This window comes from Telmatherina bonti, assembly GCF_933228915.1.
Source record: "Telmatherina bonti genome assembly, chromosome: 6".
Classification (NCBI taxonomy): Eukaryota; Metazoa; Chordata; class Actinopteri; order Atheriniformes; family Telmatherinidae; genus Telmatherina; species Telmatherina bonti.
The window spans coordinates 37,151,304-37,176,914 of record NC_136624.1 but is presented as its reverse complement, the minus strand read 5'-3'; the positions used below and the strand labels follow the sequence as shown (position 1 = coordinate 37,176,914).

The following is a 25,611-nucleotide window of genomic DNA, read 5'->3' as shown; positions in this document are numbered from 1 at the left end:
AACAAAGGATGCTTGAATCTCCACATTTATTTAAAAAAAAAAACTAATTGTATTTGTACATACATATGTGGGTATTACAGTACTTCCGCATGGTATTGTAGTCCCTGATGGAAATAACTTAACAAACCTCTGATATAGATGCTAGAGATAGGAAGCAGATGGGGGGAGGGGGGTGCAGATGATGAGGATGGAAATGCATTTCTACCCACATGAAGAAGAAACAAAGCAATAAATACAAAATTCTTATTAAAAGTTTTTTTTTTTTTTTAAACAAGCAGAAAGTACTATCTCACTCACATTACTTTGTGATGGAATGGTTCAGAAATACTGCAGGAACAACATCCCAGAAACCCCCTCGGTTCCACTGAACGTCAAAGCGTCGCGCAGCAGCTGATTGCTGCAACCCTAGTCAACAGGGTGGTCCTACCAGGTGCGCCGCGGTGCGTATCAGAAGTATCCCAGAAGCGCCTTCGCTTCTCTAAAATACGGGACTGTTCTATGTTTGTTGCTTTGAATCCACATCAGTCCCGAGCAGAACGGATCGTTCAGGCAGGAAATCGGATGAAGAAAACCCAAGTGGATCCGGTGGATTTGACCTTTAAAAGACTACATGTCCATGTTGGATCACATTTTACCCTGAAACATCAATATTTCCTCATTACTAACGGAGCAAAGCCGTCAGGTGAGAGAAGGTTTCACTTCATAAATGACACCCTGGCAAACTTGCGTTTATTTGGGAAGCTGCGCTGTTCTGTAGCTTATTGTTCTCTATGAAGAAATAAAGAGCAGGCACATGAGTCAAAATGTGCCGGATGATTTATTTGCTGGTTTATTGTTTACTTTAGGTCTTTTTATAAAGCTTCTATGTTTTGGGTTCTGGGTGGAAAGTTCAGCAGAGCAGCTCCGCCGTCCTTCCACGACGCTTCCACATTCAGTAGCTCCCCGGGGGTAACTGTTATATCCCTCTGTAGCTCTGTCAGAGCATAAAAAACCTGTTTTCACTTGATTATAATGTTAATGACATGCTGTCTTCATGCTCAGTCAGTAAGGTAACATCTTGAAAACAATGCAAGCAATGATTTAGACAGCTGGTTTCTTCTCAGCTGTTCCAGGGTAAACATACAGTTCAAGAGACTGACCAGTCACAGCACCATATTTAACAGATTATTTCCATCCACGCACAGTACGGCCTTTGGTCTTGATTGATCGTTGGTTTGATGCATTCTCCACATTCCAAGCTGGTTGAATAAGTTATTCAGCAGCAACAAGGTCAAACCTACTTTAGACACTAAAAGACTTTGTGGCTCTGAATGTAGTAAATGCATTTAGAAAGCAAGCAGTTCATTTTCCCGTTGAGTAGTTGTGTTTTGCACCAGTTGAGCCCAGAGCTCGACCATCCAGCAACGCTTTAAGGAAGCAGAATCTCACAGCTCCTTGTAGTGGTTGTCAAATACGAGTATACGCTTCCCTGATGCCATCCGTTTGTCTTTTCCATCTCGGGGTCTACCTGTGGGAAAGCTGGTTGTTCAGCAATCCGGGGAATGTGTCCTCCATGTCTGAACTCAGTGTGCCACCTGTAAAGTCACACAGGAAGAGGATTAAAAAGGCTCTAAAAATCACACAACTCTACTGTTGGAAGGTTGTGATCACACGAAGCCGACTAAGTTTTATCTTCCTGGTTTCTACAGAAGGGTCCAACAGAAATCTGCCTCCAGTCTCCTGATCAGGAGGCGTACGCCTGCCGTCCAGCAACGTTCATCTGCTTCAGCTGAACAGGTTGAGAAAGACACTGACAGAATTCACTGCCCCACGTCACTAACATCCACCCTGCTGAGGAGTCTGAGAAAGACCTGAAACTATCCGCAGCCTCCGAGCTGATGAAGTCCAGCTGAACCTGAACTCCTGCTAACTCCCAGCATGCAGATAAAACAGATTTATCAGTATTTCAGATGTTCGGATGGCTCTAAAGGGAAACTAAATGCTAACTCGTTGGAATTTTATAGCATGTATATTCAAAACTGTTTCGTTTTTCAGACTATTTTCAGGAGGTTTCGTGTCGTCGTTGTTTGTGTAGTGCAGGACTGGTTGCAGAAACGCCAGTTTCTTTTATAGGTTGAGTCTCAGGATTGAGTGAAAATATGTTGCATGTGGATATTTCTAAAGTTTTGTTCACTTTTTTTTAAAAGATGTAACATTTTCATGGCAAAGTTCCTCAGTTTTATTAATGGTCTGCAGTTTGACCCTTGGATACTTGGACGCCAGACCCTTTCTACTTGTTACTGTCTCGTTATTTTTCATGTAACCTTGCCATTAACTTAAAATCTGTTTAACATTTTAAAGTAAACAGTGTCCAGACAGTTCCATTCAGAAAGAAATGACATTTTGTATTTAATAAATAACAAAAAAACTAAAAATCTTGGTGAGCTGAAATGTTTCTGTCCTGTTTGAAGGAAACGCTTCCAGCAGTCACAGACTTGGAGCAGCAGAAATATGGATTTTCATGTAAAGATTAGTGAAGTGTTAAAGCTGAATTTTGAAATTTATTAAGAGGATAGCCCTTTGAGATGATACATCTCGTTTTCAAGGGGGTCCTCAAAACAGACACAGATAAGAATACAATCCTTACTTAGACAAAACAACAACATTCACACTGGACAAAGCTCTCTAATCGCCCCTATAAACCCAACCCTCGGTACCAGCTAAATAAAATACATTCATCAGAAGTACAGTATATCCATGGACATATTTAAATAACAATCGTGATGGGCCATTGCACAGCATAACTCAAAGTAAAGTAATTTAGGATAATACAACAATATCAGAAGCAAGAGCAAGTTGTTTGTAAGTATCTGAATATAGCTGTCCTAAAGCTTTGCTGAGAAGTGATGGATCTGACTGACACTGGGAAATAGTTCCAGTCTAATGGAGCTTTAAACCTGAATGCTCCACGGCCAAATTCTTTCTTAACTTTGGGAACATAAAAAAGACAAGTGGTCAGTGTGTCTGAGGTTATATGAGGACCCAAATGGGATTAGAAATTGTTTTAAATATTTTAATAAAATGTGGGTAGCCATTGTAGACCCCACCAGCGGTGTCCTCACCTATATGACAGTTGTACGTCCATATCCGATGTCCATCATACCGGGAGCGACACTTCATTATGTTGTTGGTGTAATCTGATTCTGCAACCTCATAATTTGGGTTTATCACAACCTGGAGGAAAAAAAACACATATTTAAGTGTGTGATCAAGGAATAATATTCAATACTGGTAATGTGTCTAAAACATTTAGTCCAATTTTTCCAAGTTATTAAAAGAAAAAATATCTATTTTGCAATAGTCGCGTATCAGAAAGGTGAATGTCATGCAGGAACCCCGTATCCCTTGCTAGAAGTATCTGTAACGGTATGTTTAGGCTTAATATAAAAAAAACAAGCAGTTACAGAAATGGTGGAGAAACTGTTTGGTCTACAACTCTAACAAGACGCGAGCAGCAGAGCAGATGTGTACCTGAAAGATGTAGTCGCCAGGCTGCACATCTGTGATGTCGATCCACTGACAGTCTATGTCGTGTCTGTAGGTGTCCCAGCAGCCGACCGTGATGCCCTGTGAGCCAAAGTTTGCACATTCGTACCTCTTCTGGATACCTGTAATCAGTACAGAGATTCTTATATTATTCTCCAATTAAATAAACATAAAAGTAGAACTGACTTAGACGCCTGATTAGACAAAATACAGTATGCCGATTATTATTGGGCCTGATTATATAATAATTCTAAAATAATAAGATGAGGAAATATTCTTTTAGGATACTGTCAGAAAACATCCAGCAGTGAAACTGAAAAATTAACATACATGATAGATATTATCTATAACATGAATGATGTGCAGTTAGATTGTACATTTTTTATTTAAAGGTGGAGTATGTAAGATTTTCAATATTTTCAATATAAATTAACTAATAAAATAACTACAATCATAATTAGAAAGTTTTTTGAACATGTAGGTTCCAGTCTGTCTATATTTCATGCGTTATTAAATTACAAGTTTAATTAATGACAAATGACATAAAGTACTTTTTTTTTTTTACTGGTAGGCAAACATTTAAGAAGGGTCTTTGTCATTAATTAAACTTGTAATTTAATAACTCATCAAATATGGACAGACTGGAACCTACATGTTTAAAAAAAAAAAACTATCTAATTATGATTGTAGTTATTTTTTTTTAGTTAATTTATATTGAAAATATTGAAAATCTTACATACTCCACCTTTAAAGCAACGTGAACATGTGAACTCTGAATTAAATAAACGCTCTAAATCCACAAAATGTTATATAATATAGCAGGAAGACAGGTGCTGGTATTTACCTTCGTCACAATAGGTGTCCTCCAGACAGAAGCTGGCTTTGTGTCCTTCTGCCACTTTAGTGCCGTTTAGACTCAGCAGGTCATAGTGTGTGAAAACTTCCATACTGTGGTAATGTCTAGATTAAACAGAAAAAAAAATGTTGAAACATTATACAAGCCGTTATCCTGCAAGTCTGACCAAACATTTCCAGTGGGAGCTCGTTGTTAATGGAAGCTGAAGTTAGCCGTTGTAACATACGGGGGGCGTCCAGGTGATGTCTCACCTGTGACATTCATGCCAGATCCAGGAGTGATGCGCTGCCCGTGGCCGGAAGTCTGACAGGCCGTTATTATGGATCTGGGAGGAGAAGCGGAGGAGGCGGCGGTAGGAGCTGGAATCTGCTTTGTAAGCGGTGCTGGACAGACAGTTCTCCTCTTGGGCACACTGCAGAGCATACAGAGGCCTGTCCTCCAGGTAGGTGGTCTGCTCCACAACCTGAGCGTTCAGAACCAGGTCTGGGGCCGCTGGGAGGGATGAGCGACAAGCAAGGTGGCGGATAAGAACAGTAGGATTTGTACAAATTTCCTGTAATTTGTCTTTGGAGTGACGCAGCAAAGTTCTTAACTGAATAGGATTTAACATAAATGTGGTATTTTATCCTACGTTTTCTTACTCTGAGTACAAGAAACCCCAGCAGCAAAGCGTCCACCTCCTCTCGGGCAGGTAACGTGTTTCCCGTGATGCAGGCATGAATCCAGAGTCAGTTCAGTTCCTGAACATCTCACCCCGCTCATCACCACAGCGTCAGCTGATGCATCTCCCTGCCAGTACCATGTCTCCTGGTAAAAACAAACAAATGATGCAGTCATTAGGTATAAAGGCTGATTATTCATACTCATATCAGCAGCTGTTTTACTCGACATGATAAACACATGCTTGCATAACGGAGGTGATTTAGTGACAGTACAATAGATTTAACATCATTTGGACAGAAGAAAAATAGTTTATCCCTCCTGATTCCAATAGAAGAGCTTAATATTGCAAATTAGATCTGGCTGTATTTGGTTTATAACGATGACATGGAAATCTTGTAACCAAACGGACGATGACCAGTCTCATTCAACTCCTTTTTAAAGGATTTATATATGTGTGAAATCATTTTCATAACCCGTTATCGGTTTTCATGCCAAGCATGTCCCACAGGACTAATCTCATCAAATGGTCTCACACACAGCAGGGAGGGCTTCTTTAGCCTGACTCAGCCTTCTCACAGCATTTTGCAAACTGAAGGGAAATCTCATGTGAGGGTAGGTCAGATTTTCCATCTCCCAAGGAAGTGGGAGGGGGGGTGCTTGGTGGTGCTGAGGAGGAGGACAGATGTACAGCAGTGCAGTTTGAGCCTGATATAATTTGTTCCGTCTAGTGGTGGGGGTTTTCCTGGACAAGTATTTACGAGTCAGACAGGAAAGAGCCTCTAGAGGGGCTGAAGTCCCGCTCTGTGATAACAACAGCCAGGCGGGTATTACTCTTTACATGAACTGTCCTGTAATGACAACTCTCGGGGTGTTGTGACAAAGCGATGTGTTGTTATGATGGTTTGGTCTGAAATTCAGACTTGGCACAAACTTCACTGAGATAAACAGTCTCCACCAGATCCAATCCAAGTTCCTCTCATAAACCCCCTGCAGTTGTCGACCTGCCTCCCAATGATTCACACACACTCACACACATACTTTCCACAATTATATCATCTTCAACCATAAATTCCAGATGCTTTAAAATAGCTTAAGATAAAGACAACAGGGACCTTTCACTTTATGACATAAAGGGAGCTCTGATCAGACGTAAGCAGCACTGGAGTGTTACGCTGGTCCGTGGGGTTTACTGGTCAACATGTCACGAAACTTCAAATGGACTCATTTTTCTCATCACCCCCACTGAGAGGCTGCACATTTATTTGTGGCCTGTGTTTCCACTCACTTTGTGTGTGTGTGTGTGTGTGTGTGTGTGTGTGTGTGTGTGTGTGTGTGTTTCTAAGCGAGTGACATCTTTATTTTGCCCTGTGGGATAAATAAAGCTCAAGCTTGTTAGAGTTACTGGCATGTGCTGTCACGCACACACAGATTCACAGAGAGGCTTCAGATGGGAAGTAAGGGGGATTTAATCTGATCTACTTTTCATGTGGCTTTTATATCATCGTCTCTTCCTCTTGTTTTCAATCAATAAAAATGTCAAAGGAAGAAATTTAGCTCAGTGGATCGAGGTAAATCTGTTTTACCTTCGTAACGCTGTGAAAAAAATGATCCAAGTTGTGTTGAAACATAATGCGACGTGACCAGGAAGACACTGACTTACACTCACTAGGTGTTGTCACATTTAAATGCGAATTCCTGCATGTGAGTCACAGTGATGTGGTTTAATGTTCAAAACAACAATTTCATAGTTTTCTAAAAAATACAACAGACCTTTCCTCATTCAGATAAATGTAGGAAGTAAATCATAAGTTTATCCAAAGATTCGATGCTTCTTTATGAGCAACTGTTTGTACAGGTCTGAAGATGGATTGTCTTTATTTAACTGAAATTTAGTCAGATCTCTTGGGGCTCTTATGTACTTGTAATTACAGTTCTAATTAAGTGTAAGTAAAAAAAAAAAAGTCTAACTATTCCCTGGTGACAATGTCCACAGAGCCAGGAGTTGTTCTAGTTCATCTTACAGTCGTGGAGTTCTTATTGGCTGAATTTTAGTTCTTTCTTCCTTTCATTATCTGAAAAAAAGCCTTGAGTTTAATGCTTTAAAGACAAAAAAAAAAGCATGTAGATGGAGGGACCTGCGTCCAACTGGAAAGTCCACTTTCACCTTCCTACAATGTCCTCTACCGTTTGATTTCGTGCTTGTGTTGTTCTCACTCATATTAGATAAAAGCGTCTGCTAAATTACTGTAGAAGAAGAAGAAGACGACACAGGAAAGGAGGGGATATCGAGCCCTTTAGTTAAAACACTTTGTCTGCACTGATGATTTTTCTTTGTGTCTGTGCAGCGAAGAAAAACCCATCCTAAAAGCAAGTAAGTGAGCCAAGAGAGAATTATTTCTTTACCTGGAAAGCATGGCTGGCAAAGCCCAGGCCCAGTTGTCTGCACACCACCATGGCCTCCATGGTCCCCCAGCTGTCACTGCACACAGTTCCCCACACCAGGGAGCCATTTCTCTCTGCCAAGACCTCCACACGGCCCTCGTATGGGTTACGGCCACCGCTTAACCGAAGCTGAGGATCAGAATATAAACATGTAAACATCGATGTCTCCTCCAGAGTGACACATGCATTTTGACTTATAGAACAGATCCGAGTTACACACCCTGCTGTTGAAGCCCATGGCAGGAATATTACACCTGACTGCAGCGTCTTCCTCGTGGCTGCAGCCCGCAGATTCACGGTTAAAGTAACACTCAGTCAGAGACTTCTCAAACCCAGAGCACTCCACTTCGTTCATGTGGACCGGCCCGATCCCTGCAGGTGCACATCAGCCATATCAAAAAGCTGATTCTGCTGAACTCACAGCTGGAATATTACAGAAACAACCATCTTGTTCCAATTACTGGAGGAAAGAAACTTGGTTCTTGGGTTACACACGCTTGTTCTGCAACTACTACAGACTGAAAAAGCAGCATCTTCATGGATGAGTTTTGTCAGAACAACAAGTCCTTCCAGATGTAAGTTCCAGTAATTTTACTGCAAAGAAAACAAGCATTTAGCTATGATAAATGAATATAGGACTCTAACGGCTTGTAAAAAAAACAAAAAAGAAAATAACTTTCACAGTGTGGCAGAGTTTCCACTCTAACACGAGTTACGCCATGCTGGTTTGGTATCAGCCGCACTCGCATGGGACATAAGTAAACCACATAACAGATCATGGCTTTGGGTTTAATTCCCAACATGATAAAAGTAAAAATGTGATTTTTACATTGTAATTTACTGTTCCCTTTAATGCATAATACAGTCCTCTGATTAATCAGGAAATCACCAGCTAGTTACAGAATCCCTCCTCTTCTCTGACTTTTGAGAAGTAATGCATAAAAAAAGCTTTTCCAAGCCTGCGTGTGGTGCCATTTTTGGCTCCAGTGGTCAGCTCGTAAAGAAATCCCTCCAACAACCAGTTCCCTCTCCAGCTGAATTCCACTTCTGAAACCCATAAAGCCCGTTTTCTGCTCCTGGAACATTTTGTGCCCTCTTCTCTTTTTCTGCGTGTAAAACGACAACTGTTCCGACGAGCATATGATTCTTATAGTGCTGCGGGATATTGCATTTCACAGAATCAGGTTTTGGCTCAATGTGCAAGTCCATACAGTCCCCAATGCCTTTTTGCGCTGACTTCAGGCCTAGACTGATTGAAGTGAGACAAAAACAGGTTTAATACAGAGTTCAGAGATAAGGTGGAGGTCCAGGTCTTTAGTTTCAGCCCACAGCTGGCCACAAGATCTACTTGAAGTTTTTTTTTTTTTGTTATGAAAGACTTGAATTTTAAATAAAAACCTGCAAACTTAAAATGTTACCATGTGTGTATATATATATATATATATATATATATATATGCAACTATTTAAAAGAGAAAGTAGAATTTAAACAAAAGTTTTAATCAGGCCATTTTGGACATCTGTATTTTCCAGTATTTCAGGTTACATATTTTGTACTAGTACACCAAACAGCACTTTTAATAAGTCTGTAGGTACCTTGTCCCATTCTGGCGCCGGTCAGGGCCTCTTTAGCGCTGCCGAATCCCAGTTCTCGACACACTACAGTCGCTGCTCTGATGTTCCAGTTGTCGTCGCAAACTGTTCCCCATTCGCCGTTCTTCAGCACCTCCACTCGCCCTTCACCTATCATGGCTCCGCCTTTAAGACGTACCAAGGGTTGCTGTGGAAATGACACACAAAATCAAGCATTAGTGGAAATATGGAACAATTATCTCTTAAACTATTAGAAAAAGGTAAAAACACTTGGGAGTTAAATAAATGTGGGCGGAGTTACAAGCAAGAAAGGCGGAACCAGAATACTGAACAGGATCATAACATTAGTTAGATTTTAAACCTGCTTGCACCATGAAGATGTTTGTGCTTTTTGCCATGCGATTTGATAATGTTTCATACTGTATCCTGAAGCAGACTGAATTATATATGCATGTTCTTCTTTGATGCTTATCGATGAATCATCTCAGGAGCATCTTCTTTGTTCCAAACAGTAACAATGTTCCTCTTCCATGATGAAAGAGGACCTCACAGCTCATTCAGTGTGAACATGCTCACATTTTTTAATATTCACCTACACACGTAAAGTTTGAGGGCAGTGTTTTATTACACATCTGACCAACCTCTAGTCTGTAGGCTTTGCTGAAACCGGTGCTGACGCTCGGAGCAAAGGCTCGTCCGGGCACACAGCTGACAACTACAGGCATGCCCCTCTCACATGTTCGGTTGCCCTTCAGCTCGATCTCTCTACCCAGTTTGCAATCGGAAAGTTCGGCCTCGTTGCCTGTGCAGTTGACGGAGAAACCCCAGTAGTTCTTCTTACGGCGCTTTGCCAACAATCTGAGGAGAGATGAACACAATGCAGTGGAATCACGACTTTTATTTTACACTTAAACATCTGAAGCTGGTTTCTGGAATGCGAGGATTTTACTTTCTCACTGAGGGGAATTCAACAGGGCTTATCCTATGCTGTGAAGAACAATGGAGTTTTTGTTGGAGGAGCTCATAAACACTCCCTTGACCCCATACTTGAATGAAAGTCATCAACTAAGGGTCACTGAGAAACCCAACAACAACAAACCTTGAAGCGAGTCTGAGTCTTGGAGGAAAAGCAAGAAACAAACATATAAAGCCTTATAGTTCTTGCTTCTTATTCACATGCTGTAAAAACACAGAATTCCAAGTTGCTTTGGATGAAGGAACAATTTGTGGTCAATGAAATGTGAAGTGATGCCGAGGTAGATTAGGGTTTGATCATTTTCCCAGGCCCACATTGGCGCGGTTGCTGCTTTCTTATGAGTTATTTCAAATGAAAACAGACTTACTGTCGTCTCTCACCTCTGTGAAACTGAACCTCTGCACCAGTGCAACATAGTACAAAACAAAAACTATAAAACTATGATCCAAAATGAAAACATTAAGTACTTGTTTAATCTGACTTGTTTTTTTCTTAAGTCAAACACATCTCCAGATTTGATTAATATCCAATCAGATGACTCAACTAAAGTCCTGAAAATAGAAAGATGGTTACTCAAAATTATCTTAATTTTAATGTTATCATGTCATATATTTAGTCCTGCTAGAGGCTAATGTCAGGAATTAGAAGATCAGGTGCAGACCTGGCAAAATAGACCCTTTGCTAAGCCCCGCCCCCTATGGTTACTGTTGCTATGCCTGCCCAGCTTTCCACTCCATTTACCCCACTGCAAAACATACTCCAAAGGAAATCATTTCAAATTTCTGGAGTAATAGTTTGGAAATGTCGGAGAAGTAGACATCATTTCATGATACAAAACTTGTTTGTATCATGAAATGAGTGGGTAATTCATATTTCATACAAACTTCTGCTATTTCCTTAAAACTCAACTCTATTCAACTTCAGCACAAAGTAAAATATGTCAAAATGTAACTTATGTTAAGAGTTTTATTACACTTATTTAGCTGTGTTTACATGCTGCAGCAAGCCACGTCACTGTTACTCACTTGTAGGGTCGCATGTTGAAGCGTTTCTCCCCAGGGAAGCCATACATCCCGCAGATGACCCTGCTGTTCATCTCCAACCACTCCTCGTTACAGATCTGTCTCCACTTGCCTCCTTCTTTCACCTCCAGAAAGCCTTCGGTGATGGGAATCCTCTTTCTGTGAGAGTACGTGGCCCTGATCCTCACATCCTCCACCTGCACTGTCAAACCCTGAGAAGAATGATAAACGGTCTGTTGCAGCAGATTACATGCAGGTCGGCTCACTCCAGTCCTTATCTCCTCATATTGTATCTGGACTGACACGTTTTGGATGGATTGTCTTTGCTTTTAGCTGGAATCATTAATATTTTCCAAATGGTAATTTGTTAAATAAGTCATATCACATCACTTCATTGATTGCACTGCTAATTTGCACAGTAGTTCAAATTCCACAGTACATGTCTGTATGTATAAATACTACATCATTTTCATCTATTGCACTAATTTGCACGGTTGTTCAGATGCTACTGTTCGTACTGTACATATCTGCATGTCTATATACAAGATTAAATTTACCTTTACTTTTTATTATACATTTTTAACAAAAAAAATTATATATAAACATATATGTATATATATATATATATATATATATATATATATATATATATATATATATATATATATATATATATGTATGTGTGTATATATATATATATATATATATATATATATATATATATATATATATATATGTATATATATATATATGTATATATATATATATATAATATAATATAATATTTTACAAATAAGGTAAGAGCATGCAGAGAAATTAACAAATATATATATATCTTGTTAATTTCTTGTTATGGTTGTCAATGCAAGAGAAGCATTGATTAAGACAGCTTAAGATGAAGAAAATAACATAACTTTTCATGACTATGACATGGCAGAGGGTTAATGCCAACACATCAAAGTGGTAGATGCCACATAGTGCAGTAGTTTAATATAAAGCTTAATGTTTCTTTAGATCTAATATTTTTGCAGGCTGTGACTTTAATACAAAATTATCCAAACTAAGACTTCTCATAAAAGATTCCTCTGAAACTTGACTTTTTTCATGTGTGCATTAAGTCTTGTCAAATATTTTGGTCATGCTTTGGTTTTTCTAAAAGGCGACTTTTTGTTTTACTTTGTGTAGAAAACTATTCTATGAATCGTTATTAAATCAATAACACGTTCTTTCATACGGAGAAATGTTTACACGGTCCCTAGGGAATCACGTTCTGGAAACCTGCAACACTCACTTACATTCAACTCTCTGAAATCCAACTGGAGTTTATATCTGAGTCACTACTTTACAAACACGGTTATGTAACTAGAAAGGGAACATTCTTGCAACCGTCATCTGCCAAAAAGCAAGTGTTATTTACAAAACTAGTCCATTTTATTTGTATGCAATCAGAGTTAAAATGAACTCTTCCACCTGACGGTTTGTAAATATAATAGTTTATGACTATCAATAGAAAAACGCAAAACCTTGTGAGAAAGGAAAAGGAATTCCACACCGGTTCTCTCTTATGAACAGTTTGACTTTGTGCTGTGAAAACAAGTAAAAGTTGAACATGTAATGATGACCTTTTGTTAGTCTTGTAGCTTTGTCGCAGCTTCTTGCATTCTTAGAGCTTTTAGCTGAGATTTGGGGATTTATATATGTTTGTCATTTATATATGTTTGTCATGGAAGACGGCATGTAGCTCCACTGGTTGAGCAGCCGTCCCACGTACAGAGGCTGCATGTCCTCGGTGTGGCACTGGAACTCATTGTCTACTCTGTCTGACCCTCTTTCCTGTCATCCTACGGTTGAATTAAGACAAATAAGGCCGAAAAGTCCTTAAACCTATGAAGCCAAATGTATCATCGAAGTTTCTGAGATGTTTTTCATCACTTTATGGTACAAACTTTGCTCAAAATCCTATATAACAAAATGTGATACCTGCGCGCTAATAGATACCAGGAAGCAGAAGACGGGTATCAGATTGTGTCTTGGAGCCAAGAAGCTGAAAGAAAGACTTGAGGGAAATGGGCGACTTTTTGCTGAGGGGCGATGTGGAATGCACCTACGCCTTACAGACTTTTATCCTTAAAAACAAATGTCTTAGATTTCAAAGACTGTCAGAAGACGTAATGTGTTGAAGAGTTAAGAAAAAAAAAAATATGTGAATCATTAAATTCTGAAAACTAAGCTATTAAACAAGGTTCACAACAGGAAACAAAATAAGCTTTAGTTACAGACAAGTTTCAGGTTGAAAGCTTTCTGTGGGCGATCGATCCTCTGTCTTCTCTGAGGTTATGTAAAGCCAGCAGGTCAGACTGCGAGTAAATAACACTCACAATATGCATTATGGGTCTCCTCTAAATCAGGACGGGACGGTTAACTTTGGCCTCAGGGTTCAATGGCAAAATAGCTCATAAATCAGCCATTGTTCAGGTCCTTCCATGAGCTTAAAGCTGCCGTTTGCTCCTGACTTGGTGTGAAGTTGCACTTCAGGTGCCAAAAACAGCCCAGACTTATGTGCTCGGTGATATGCAAGTGCTGATCTCAGTGATTTCCTAACTGCCACTGTCTTTAACCCAGAAAAAAGCTTTCAGGCATGTTTCCCAGAATATTAAATAATTGCCCACAGAGTGGCTTCCTGGGATGGCGTCAGCCTCAGGGAATGTTTAAAGGAGGGGGGTCTCGTGTTTCAGGGGTGACCTGGGTCCACCCACACAACGCAGAGGTTCGAGTGGGTAAAAACTACTCTTTCATGAAGAGATTCCTGCTTGTCAGAGTATGACAGAGTGTTTTCCGTCTGTGCCTGGCAGAATGGGAAGGCACAGAGACGTGACTGTGAGCAGGGAGCTGGTGTTCTCAATTTTAAACATGTCTTTGTTTTTTCTTTCAGAAGACATAAATAAACCACAGGAAAGGTCACAGAAAATGTGAAATCGAGGAAAAAAAGCATTCAGGTGTGAGGCGAGTGTTAATAGGGACAGTGAGATGGGTCTGACTAGTGTTGTGTTTGGCTCAGAGAGAGGAAACGGGCTGTCTGAATGTGCGAGACTGAGGAGAAGAGGTCAGATGTGCACAGCTGGGATCAGTACAGGCGTCGACCACCCTCTTTAACCCCCTGACCACCAAACATAAACTCAGCTTTCCAAACCTGAATTAAGACACTGCTAGTTTCTAGATAGTTTCTCTTAGTTTACTTCACGTATACATGGACTCTGTGCAAAAGCATAGCATGGATTTAAACAACAAGATGTGTGACATGTAAAATAGTATATTTAGTTAAACTTTACATGCGAACAGAGCTGCATGGGATTTGGTTTGTTTCCAGCCCATGCGCTAAGCTTAGCCAGTATAAGAACATTAAGTCAGACTTATTCATCTTGTCCAACAAGAAATCATACTTTAAAAATGTGCCAACAAATTCCTTCAGCAGTGGTTTATGTAAATGGATGTTCTGACCAACCAATCAGACCATGAATCATTTGTAAACTGGCACAGTGAGGATAGTTATGAAAGGAACATTTCTTTGTGTGGCTCCCTCACTGTGGTGATGTACTAACAACACTGCATTCCCTCCTAAAAAATTATATCATCGATCTTGTTTGTGGGGACTAAGAGGAAGAAAAAAAAAAAGTAAACAAAACTTGGCAGCGCTAGCCTCTAAAGTTATTACGGAAATATTCCCAACAGGAGAGCAGACTTGTTTTTCTGACTGGGTTTCCCTCAGAATGTAGATGAGTGCACATGAGGCTGTGGTCGAGCCAGCGTCTGACTAATGCTTCCACTATTGGGCATTTCTTCCAGTTTATTCAGCCTGGTGCACGTTCAGCTGCACGTGTGCCAGATTCACCTTCCTCCCGCCCCGCTTTACAATGACAGGTATGAATGTTCACCACGCCTCAGTTTAGAGGAAAAGGGCAGAATGACTTTCACATCTGTCCCACCTTACCTTCCTCCTCACTGGCCCCCGGTTTCCTAACCTGACCGAGGACACGATGTGCTTTGCATTTGGAATATCTATTAGCATGTCATGCTCCCACGTGGCAGTGAAAAGGAAAAGACGCACACAACTCATCTTAGACAGGACTTACCTAACTTTGGCACAACTGGACTTAATATCTGCTGAATAGGAAGCAACAGCCAGCAGCTGGAGAACTTCAAACAAAGATCCCGATTTTTCATTATTTAAAACAATTATCTTGTGTTTTAACCACAGAAGATCTTGTTCTCTGTCTGCTATGATACAATCCAAATCCAACTACAGCATTTCCTGTCAGACAACAAGATAAGGAAAATATTTTCACACAAAATCCAGTGTAAAACTAAAAAGATCAGCATTTGTGCCGACAAACCAGGAAAAGTTAAATGATAATCTTCCAAGTGCTTACTTTATCAGTTAGATAAGCTCCCCATCTGTAGCTGGTAGCTTCATATGAAACAGACCAGTAAAGAAAAAGACTTGACAACATGTCCAACTTCTCCCATTAAAGTACTGCAGCTGCTCCAGTTGAGAAATGTAAAAATTCTCCTTCAAAGCGTTACTGCCATGTGATAACACTAAATCATAAAGTTAACATGTAGAAGTCTTAAACTTGGTTTCTGTGATACACAAAGGAGAGCTGAGGTTACAGAGAGATCCAGCTGTTGAACATGTGGTGAAGCAGTTTGCTGCACCGGAGGAACTGGCCTCAGTCTCACGACAGACACTAAATCAATCTTTTCTCGCCTCCATCTCTGTCCTCTGAAGCTTCTCACGTACATTTTGCTGAGGGCGAGTCTCTTCAGGCTCAGGTTTCCTTTTGTTGTACAGTAAAGCGTACGAGGTGCCGAGATCCTGGGAATCCTAACTTCACAACCTTGGCTTTGTTTAACTCTGTAACGAATCAAGAGGTTTTAAGAGGCTGCGTTCTGTTATTACAGCTTTCATTTGTCTTTGTCTATCTGATGTGACTGTTGACGTAAACACAGTTAATGGTGTTTTAGTAAAGTACAGCTGCTTTTCCTGCTCATTTTTTTTCCATTTTCCTTTAAGGTGAAAAGGCGGCTTGTTACTGGAACTTTTTTTTTTATCCATTTTGGATTATGTAGATCTGTTGTACATGAATGTTTCTGCTGAATGCCTCAGAAAGCTTGATGCTCCTCTGTGGAGCCCTGACCATCACTGGGAACTTTTCCAGTGGGTTGGCCTTCTTTGTCCAACAGGATGTTGGGACATTGGTACACTTTCATTTATAAGGCCATGCTTTGACTATTGCCCTTTTATATTTGTAACTTAATCACACAGAGAAATGTTAATTCGTACGGCTTGTGATTAAACAACTGTCTGCTGCTCTCTGTACTATTTGCCTGCACTGAATTGGGAAAAAGGGCTTTTGCCTTCTCTGTGCCTTCTACGTAGAACATGATGCAAAAGGATTGGAAATTAACAGAACTTATTTCATTAAATAACTTTAAATCCAGATTGAAAGCATCTAAAACAGCCTCCTTAATCTGTAACTGTTTTTTTAAAATTTGAAGTAATTGTAATTGTGACGTTGCTGTAATTCATACTTTGTGCTGCCTCTTGGATAGGACGCCTTTGAAAAAGAGGTTTTTAACATCAATGGGACTTTACTGGTGAAATTAAAAAAAAAAAAAAAATCCATACAGGAACTAAACTTCCCTCCTTCAGTTTATGACTGATATTTTATCTAAAAATGAATACTTTTTAAATAACTTGAACTAGTTTGTGAACAGTCAGAGTGGGAAGAGATAAAAGTCATTCTCTGAATAAGCTCTAATGAATTATGACTTAATGAAGCTCCTGATATGGTTTCCATGATTGTAACCCCTAAATCTGACACAAAAGCCACAAATTCATGCCTCCACAACAAATAAAGTGTATGCTAATAAACACAACACTGTGATGTGGTGGAAGCGTGTGAAAATAATCAGCTTTATTTATGGCGATGGCTCAGTAACACAGGAATGTATGGCCTTCTGTTGTTCTTTCTGTTGTATAACCAGCTGAGAATGGACGTGGACACATGGCGTTTGTCTCCAGAGGTCAGATAAGAAGTAGACCGCCTTTAAGACAAACATTACTTCCAAGAAGCAGCAACTGGGGAGGTCAGAGATGAAATCACAGCTCTGAAAAGAGCTTGTGGTGTCGAAGAAAGATTTTTAGATTTGGTATTAAACAGGCAACCAACATAAAAAGCAATCTCAAGATGTCACCTTAGCGAAGTTCTACAGGTACTTGGAGGGCACATTACTACTAGAAAGTACAAACATTTACTCAGTTCTTCTCCCTTTGCTTCACCATGAAATTTGATTTGTTAGTTTTTACATCGTCTTGCAGACAAACACACAACCCTCTCCAAAGTTTGTGTTTTCTTTTAGCTTAATTTGTTCCAGCAGTCATATACGAGGCAATTCATGCTATTTAATACTTATTAATTAGGATTGTGTGAGATAAAAATGACCATTTGCCTCCCCTGTTGGTACTTGGCCTACTGCAGTGCACATAGCAGGGAGCGCGAGTTTTCCAGACTGGCACAGGATGTCAATTCATACTGTGAATAAACAGATTGCAGGAACAGTGCTGCCCATTGCTGCTGTCGGTTCAAGTACTTAAAAGGCTTCAACCAGACCAAAGAAATATTTACTGGGTGGAGGACTGAGGCGCATCAACACCCTAGAAACCCTAAATACACTGAACAAATATGGAATGAGAGTGTTTTACTTACATATATGACTTACAGGAATGAGAACATAGAGGAGCGTTCAGCATTTTAATTTGACATTTATCCAATTCCTCAATTTCCAAGGCTGAACTAAGCATTAGGAAGATAAACAACGATGCTCTCCTCAGGCTTGTTATCTTAACCAAGTCCAGTAAAAAACAGTCGCTGCTCTGGCTGCTGTAGTCTTGTAACGCAGCCAACCTTACCGGCCCTCGGCTAGTATGAACAAACAAAAAGCTCTGGTATGAACGCACTGAGAAAGCACTGGCTCTCCTCTAGGCTGCCAAACAAACATTGCTTCAACTCTTTCATGTGTTTTAAATATAAAAAAAAAAAACCCTCTATGGTGGTGTCTTTTAATAACTTGTTTTCATGCAAGTTGAAAGAATCCTCCATCTTGTCTCTCGGTCTCTTTTTCACACTGTCACGTTCACAGTCCTGGACTAAGTTTCCATCCGGTATGAAGGCGTTCTCTGCAGCCAGACAGGATGGTATTCCTGCTCTCTGAGTCATGATCTCCCAGACTGCAGAGTCGGGGTCTGGAGTGGGAAGCGATAGACGAATAACGTAGGAGTCTGGTAGAATTTCAAAGCTTAACAGTATTCAGCATACTGGCTTGTTCATTTTACATTTAGCACATCATGACAGATGTGACATCATACTCTGGTTTAGTGTCTTTAAAAAGAGAAAATAACAGTAAATGAATATGTTTTTTCTTTATAAACCTGTTTTATATGTTTTCAGCCACAAGCACCAGTCTGAGCTGTACAGCACTGTGTATTTCCAAACAAGCACTTCATGTTTTCTTCACAGGATAAGCCATTTATTGCATTTTAATGGTGCAATCCAATTCCCATCAGGAGAATTGGAAGGATTTGAAGATTATTCCTCACTTTGGGCGTTCTGGAGCAATTTTATTGCAATAAGATTCTGCCTACATGCAAAGCCTGTTTCCTTTTTCACTGCACAAGACATCTGTTCAGGTTACACGTGTGTACTTGAACATTTGCAGATGCTATTTGGATGTAAACATTTCAGTGATTTACTAATCCAACCCTGTTCTGAACATTCGTACGGTGTAGATTTTACAGTGAGTGCACTCGTCCATGCGAACCTACCTCCTCAGTGGCCTGGTTCCGGATGAACTTGAAGCCTGGAATGCGCTTCTGGGTGCACACAACCCCGACGTCTTCCGAATGTTTGCAGTCGGAAACTCCAAAACCGTTGGACTGACACTGAGCGAGGCTCTTCTCTCCACCTGTGCAGTGCACATTGTCCAGCCAGATGCGACCTGGAGCAGGACAAAGGAAAATGGACACGTGCTCCGATGGAAACAAGTTCTTCTCTTAAATCCATGAATGCAAGTCTCTTTTTCCTGGTTTTACTTTGACAAAAACCAACAAACCTGGTGACTAAGCTTAGTTGTTACAGCTATAACTTTTGATTTATGGAATACTTTCTCCATGACAAGTATTGAATCTATTGTTGGACATAGTAGAGCCAACAGTATTCATTAATAAACTGAACTTTTAGTTAGTTTCTGGATAAAATGTAATATGTTTTATTTTGGAAAATTTGTTCAAACAGGATTAGTGAGATAAAAAAGACAACTTAAGTCATTGAAAAACATTGGTCCTTTTGTAACATTTCTTTGGCAAAATAATTGATTGATTATCCAACAAAATAAAACAAAACATTGTTTAAAAATCCTAATTTGGATCCCAAGTTCATTGGTCATTTTTATTCCCCTTAAGACTTAAACCAAGCTTCAAGATTCCCAGTATATATATCTTATAAATGATTTCTTAAAGGGATACCGTGTACCTTTTGGCCACTAGTTGCGCAAAACCTGTAACTTCCCACAGACCACACGACACTGTCGCAAAATAAAATGGCCTCCATTTGTGTTTGCAAACCACTTTGATCAAGTGATACGGATTCAGGAATTTTCTTAAAGGATTCTTCACCGTTGAAGGAAAAGGGCCCGGCAGAGGTACGAGCCTCTGAAATCTTTAGGAAGTCCCGTTAGTTTGGTCTGTAGCCGCCTCGCTTCAACTAGTCGCATTTAGCTTCTACTAAACAGCAAAAAACCACAGACGTATACTGCAACATCCTGCAGATCATCAGGCGCTTACTGCTGTTGTTTTGGATGAACGCTGGCTGAAAGATGTGAAAAAATTAATCATATTTCAGCACGTTTGCACAACAGGCAAAGAGCTAACTTAAGTCTGATAACACCGAGGCAAACCGAGTGGGTTTTACATCCACACTGTTCTTTTATCCGACTCCAAACAGAAAATTATTTGCAAAGATGAACTTGTGTGATCCTTTTCCTGCTTTCTCTTTCTGAACTCCTCAGACACTGTTTTCTCCTTCTCGCTTTCTTCAGCCATTAAAACCTTCGTTGAGGAGGAAGAAGTAGCAGAAAGCAGAGTCCTCAGTTTTTATAAAGGGGGGGGCTAAAGCAAAGTGCTCCAGATCACATGATCCCACGAGAGACTGCTCCGCTCCTGGTTTCTGAAGAGGGCAGCTCCCTCGGAGCGCCAACACGCGTCTTGATCGTTCCAGCAAAGTGACTGCATGTCATAAAGTCACGTAACTTCGTTTTCAGCAAAGCCTTCAGGTGGTAAATCACCTCAGAAATCATCCATTAGGCTGATGTTTGGGTCAAAAGTTACACAGTGTCTCTTTAATATAAAAATACACATGAGAGAAAAGTTCAACCATGCATATGAGTCACGCCCAGTTGACATGAAACCTAGTCACCAAGACTGGAAACCTACTCACATGGAGATGTGTTTGCTGTCTAACATAACCTTCAGTTAAAACCTGGCTCTTAAATGTTGATCATCTGCTTCCCAGCTGGCTGGTCTGAATCAGCCGAGAGGGAAACCACAGAACCATCATAACTGGTCATGGAAACCTCCAAAGTGGTGCTCATCATTCTGGCAGTCTCAACATGTTGCTGAGGAACATCGTGATCATTCCAGCAAAGTGACTGCATGTTATACAGTCACGTAGCCCCGTTTCCAGCAAAGCCTCCAGGTGGTAAATCACCGCAGTGAGAACGAGCTCAGCTTCAGTACACGTCTATCTTAAAATACATAACTACCTATTTAACTTGTAATAAATCTAGTTTTCTGAGTTAAAACCAGCTTTTGGCGCTTTTATGGGGTTTTAACAAGCCACTGAAAGGAGCAAGAAGCACCGTCCAGATGGACCCATCAGCTTTCATAATGAACTTTTATAACCTCTTTATATTAGTCAGAAAAAAAAAACAGGAGAGGAGGCAGCCTCTAAAATTATCTGAATGAAATAACTTTTAAAGTCATTCTAGATAATTGTAGCCAAAACTTTGCCAACTTGCATTTTCTGGTTTTTATACAGTTAAGTAATAAAAGTCAGATAATAGCAGCTGATTAAGATCCGTGCTGGAAAAACGCTCCAAAAGGGGTGTCCTGATACTTTTAACATACCTCTGCTTTCAAGTGGAAACGTTTGCTGGACTCCTTCCGCAGCCATAAGTCACAGTGATGAGAAAAGGAAAATCCTGTCGATTATTTTATGACCATTCGTCTCCAATAACAAGAAAACACGATGAAACTAGTTTCCATCCACACATGCAGCTGTCTCAGACTGATTCTCTGAACAGGATGCTTTCTCTCCTTCGTCTATAAATTATAATCACTAAGAGAAAAGAAGAACTTTTAAAACTACAACTCATATTGTGCAGCTTTAAATGACAAATGTGCATTTTTCTGTGTATGATTTGTATTAAAACTTAACTTTTAACTTAACAGACTGAAAAAATAATCAACCATCTGATGCCATAATTTAACCCAGCACTGTTTAACTAAGCAACCGCTATAATCACATGCAAGTGTTTGCCTCACTGTGCAGTCTTTGCATTCAGTGTATGCGTTTAACTGCTTCTTAACTACTTCACATAAAAAAAATACATGTATGGGCTACATACCCTCACAACTGGGATTCTCATTGTTTCCATGACAACTGCTGTGCTTCAGGAAGCTAATTGGAAAGCCAAGCGCTACACTTTTGAAGTGGCGAGCTGCATGTGGCCAACGCAGACGGAAAGCATGTGGCTTTAACAAGGGACACTACAGTTACTGATGTACAGTCTCCGTCGCCAGCCAGTAGCTATCACATTTACAGAGTTGGGATTCTCATCAGAGTCCTTACAGTGGTGACGGAAGCCACGCGAAACAGAAAGGAGACAAGAAGAAGGAGGTGAGATTATGTCTGGGTGTGTTTAGTTTACACATGTTTCCAGTCTTTCCCTGCTCAGATCTGACTGGTTTCCCCCCCAGCTCACCTCTAATGAGAAAACCATTGACCGAAGGGATGGAGAGTCAGACGGGGAAAACCTGCACCTCATTTGAGGATTTCCATGGAACATATGGAGCTATATGTGGATGTATGCGGCCTTTGGATGTATGCGGTTGGGGGGCCGACAGATCACCCACATTAACATCCTACAACCCTGACCTCAGCTTTTAAACAGATGCATAAAACATTTTTAAGTTGAACTTTTGGAGGTTTTGATTTAATAAGTTTAATTGACATGACATTTTTTTCCTCACCTTCCCCCTTTCCATACTTGGCAGACGGAGACCAGGACTCAGCGTCCATGAAGCCCAGCTGTCTGCACACCACTTGGGCAGCATAGATGGAGAAGTCATCATCACACACTGTACCCCACTCTCCGTTGTAGTTAACCTCCACTCGGCCCTCATAGTGTTTCCTTTTCTCTCCCGCTAGACGTAGCTGGATGACAGGGGTGCCAGGGTCTGACTGAGCGTTGCACAGCACCAACATGCCCAGCAGGGTGGAAAAGAGACCACTGACAGCAAGTGGGTGCAACATGATGCAGAAAAGGGAAGGAAGAGCTGAATGATAAAAAAACAAAACAAAAAAAAGGCAAACGTGTTATTGACTTTTACTGCTTGCATGTCTTGTTCTGATTCTAAAATGTTAAATCAAGGGCTCCTGCAGGAAGGGTGCTACTGCTCCTCATGTCATTTATCAGCTGATGTCTGCCTGGAGGTTCGACTAAACTCTCTGAACTTCAGTTCAGAAAGAAAGTTGATGCCATCTCCATCGTTCATAGTGAACCTAATACGTGTCAGCAGCAGGACCAAAAGCGCCGAGGGAGTAAGGAAGGGAGACAGTGAAGCTAGGAAGACCTCCTCCTCATCATCATCTAGTGAGTAAGGAATGAGGGGGGGTACTTTCAGAGTTGACATCACTGTAACAGCCCAACAAACGGCAAAGGTTAAATAAACCCTCCTGAAGTACAAGGTTATTAAATCCTGAAACTGTGTGAGTGAAACATGTGCTTTATCTCCCCTAAAAGGAGATAAAAGCTCTGGCATTGTGACTGTTTTAAATCAGTTTATCAGAGACAAGAAAGTACTTCTAATGAGCCTTGAATGAACAAACATCACTCATGGCAATTTAAAGAAAAAAAAACAAACTTTTAATTTAGTTTAGCATTCAAAGACACACCCACTTCCCATATTTCCAGTTAAAACTCGTGATAGCAGGAAAGATGGAAAACAAAAGAAAACATAGTAATAAACATATTTAAGGCTTTTTAACTAAATGTATTGAAGGCGAAAGAGAAAATCCCACAAACATCTATTGCTTGTGATGTTGGAATGTTTCTGGTTGTTTAAAAAAAGAATAAACACAGACACAAATGTTCACAGCGAGTTTAAGGCGTGTGATGTTAGAAGCATGGTCTTAGACCACATTCTGGTAAAATTCTCTGGAATTTAACACACTAATGTATAAAACAACTGATTAGATGAAACGTCTGGTTCAATACAATTAGGCAAAACGCTTATAAGTTGTGTTTTGAATCATAAAGCAAGGGCAATGTCGATAATTACAGTTTACAAATCATATATAATATCTCAGTTTCACATATACGTGCAGGACAACGTCCAGCCAGTAACTCTTACCAGTAAAAAAAAAAAAAAAAAAACACAGAAGAAGAAGAGTCCACTCTTTCCAGGACGCTGGATTTGGCGTTTCCAATCTGTTGCAGAGGATGAGCTTTGAGGTTATAGTTCTTTGTCCTTTAAGTACTTTTCTGGAAGTTTTTTTTTCCTTTTTTCTGGGCTCCCCTCACAGCTGGCTGCGCGCTCCCGTCCCACTCCTCGCCACAGTAAGCAACCAATGAGAAGCCGCCTCAGCATCCTGACCACGCCCCCTCTAACCCTTCCAGCAGGGTTACAAAACGCAGATCTGCAGGAAGGGACATCTTCCAAACCTGTGATCCCTCATCAAAATTAGACTTGGATTTTTTTAAATTTTTTTTAAATCCTGAACAGTTAGTTTTCTTTCCCGTTAAGTGTTTTTTGTTTTTGTTTTTTTTAAAAATAATTTATAGCAATATTTTTAGTTTTTTTGTTGTTTTCAAAAATCTGATTTAGACAGACCTCAAAGATTTATCCATATTTCCTTCAAGGTTACTGTTGATGGCTTAAGGTGTGAAGTTAACAAAGCCAAGTATTTCCTGAAAGTCACACTCTTAGTGAATTTTAGACAGACTTTATTGTTGGCATGACAACCAACCAGCAACACAAAGAAATATAATTTCACTGATAATCTATTGTTTATGCGCGATTAAAAGATTAAAAATTCAGATAGAAGCAAAAGAAAAAAGAAAAGAAAAAAAGCAGATAGAAAATTTGTATGCACATAATGATGCTCTGGTTGGAAAGAGTCTGAAACAGCACACCAGCTACTCCCATAAGATATTTTCTGCTTTATTAGGCAGATCATTGTGGGGAAAAAAACAGGAAAAATGACAGGTAATGTATCTAAGGCTAGTTAAGTATTGTTACATGATGCTTCAGTTGCATTTAAGGGTTTAAGGGCAAAGTTTATAACACCACCATGTGGTGAGAAGGTGCATCAAGCCTAACATTAGAATGGCAGACTAAATATTTAAAAACACTTGATTGTACACAAATTTTACAATATGCATCAAATGGGTTTATTGCAAAAGCATGTCTTTTACACAAATGATTTTTGGCTAGAAATGGAGCATAGTTTTTTCCTGAGTGAAATAAAAGTTAATAAAATCACCATAAAACAAACGATTATGAATTAAATGAAAATGAAAATGAAATGAAAAATACTTTATCAAATTCAATATTGTAGTATAATATAATTAACTTGAGGAGGCCTTGTTAAGTCTTGTTGTGCTCTTTGGTGAACTTATATATAGTTATATAGTATATAAATCAGAAAACCTTGCAGGATAAGAAAGACCTACTCTATTTATCCTGCTTCATAACAGCCGTCGTCCAGAGGAGACTGAAGCACCTGTATTATTTAAAGTGCAAAAGTACACAGAAACATTAAAGTAGACGAAACACAGCAGACCAACATTAGAGTTAAGTAACAAAATTATACAAATATAAACAGATGCCGCATGATGATTTAGGCTACAACGAGTTGTTTTGTTAATTACTGTAACTATGTAGTTATAATATTATGTGTTACTGTAAAGGAAAACCTCCCACTGTGAACGCTTTTGCATGTCTGTGTTTCTGCAGCTCATGGAGGAACAAACAGAAGCAATCTGTTGTAACAATTTATTCAGGAATGCACAAAATATAGCAGTTAACATAGAATCTGAGCATAATTAATTCTTCAATTTTACAAACAGCAAATCACGTCAGAACACTCGTGTTATTTAAGTATAAAATACACATGTACAGTGAAATAATGGATTTGC

At 39.8% G+C, this 25,611-nt stretch overlaps 1 protein-coding gene across 1 annotated transcript; it reads right to left on the bottom strand.

The window, feature by feature from the left end:
• Positions 1-22: 22 nt before the first annotated feature.
• On the bottom strand, positions 23-23,892 carry loxl2a (lysyl oxidase-like 2a). The gene is made up of 14 exons (XM_079242943.1): positions 23,825-23,892; positions 22,442-22,747; positions 18,959-19,131; positions 11,080-11,288; positions 9,720-9,936; positions 9,082-9,265; positions 7,707-7,858; positions 7,448-7,615; positions 5,023-5,188; positions 4,633-4,873; positions 4,370-4,485; positions 3,511-3,647; positions 3,102-3,213; positions 23-1,574 (listed from the first exon to the last, which is right to left on the bottom strand). The coding sequence occupies exons 2-14, from the start codon at positions 22,722-22,724 to the stop codon at positions 1,504-1,506; spliced, it is 2,229 nt and encodes a 742-aa protein (XP_079099069.1). The 5' UTR covers positions 22,725-22,747; positions 23,825-23,892; the 3' UTR covers positions 23-1,503.
• Between the last annotated feature and the right edge of the window lie 1,719 nt (positions 23,893-25,611).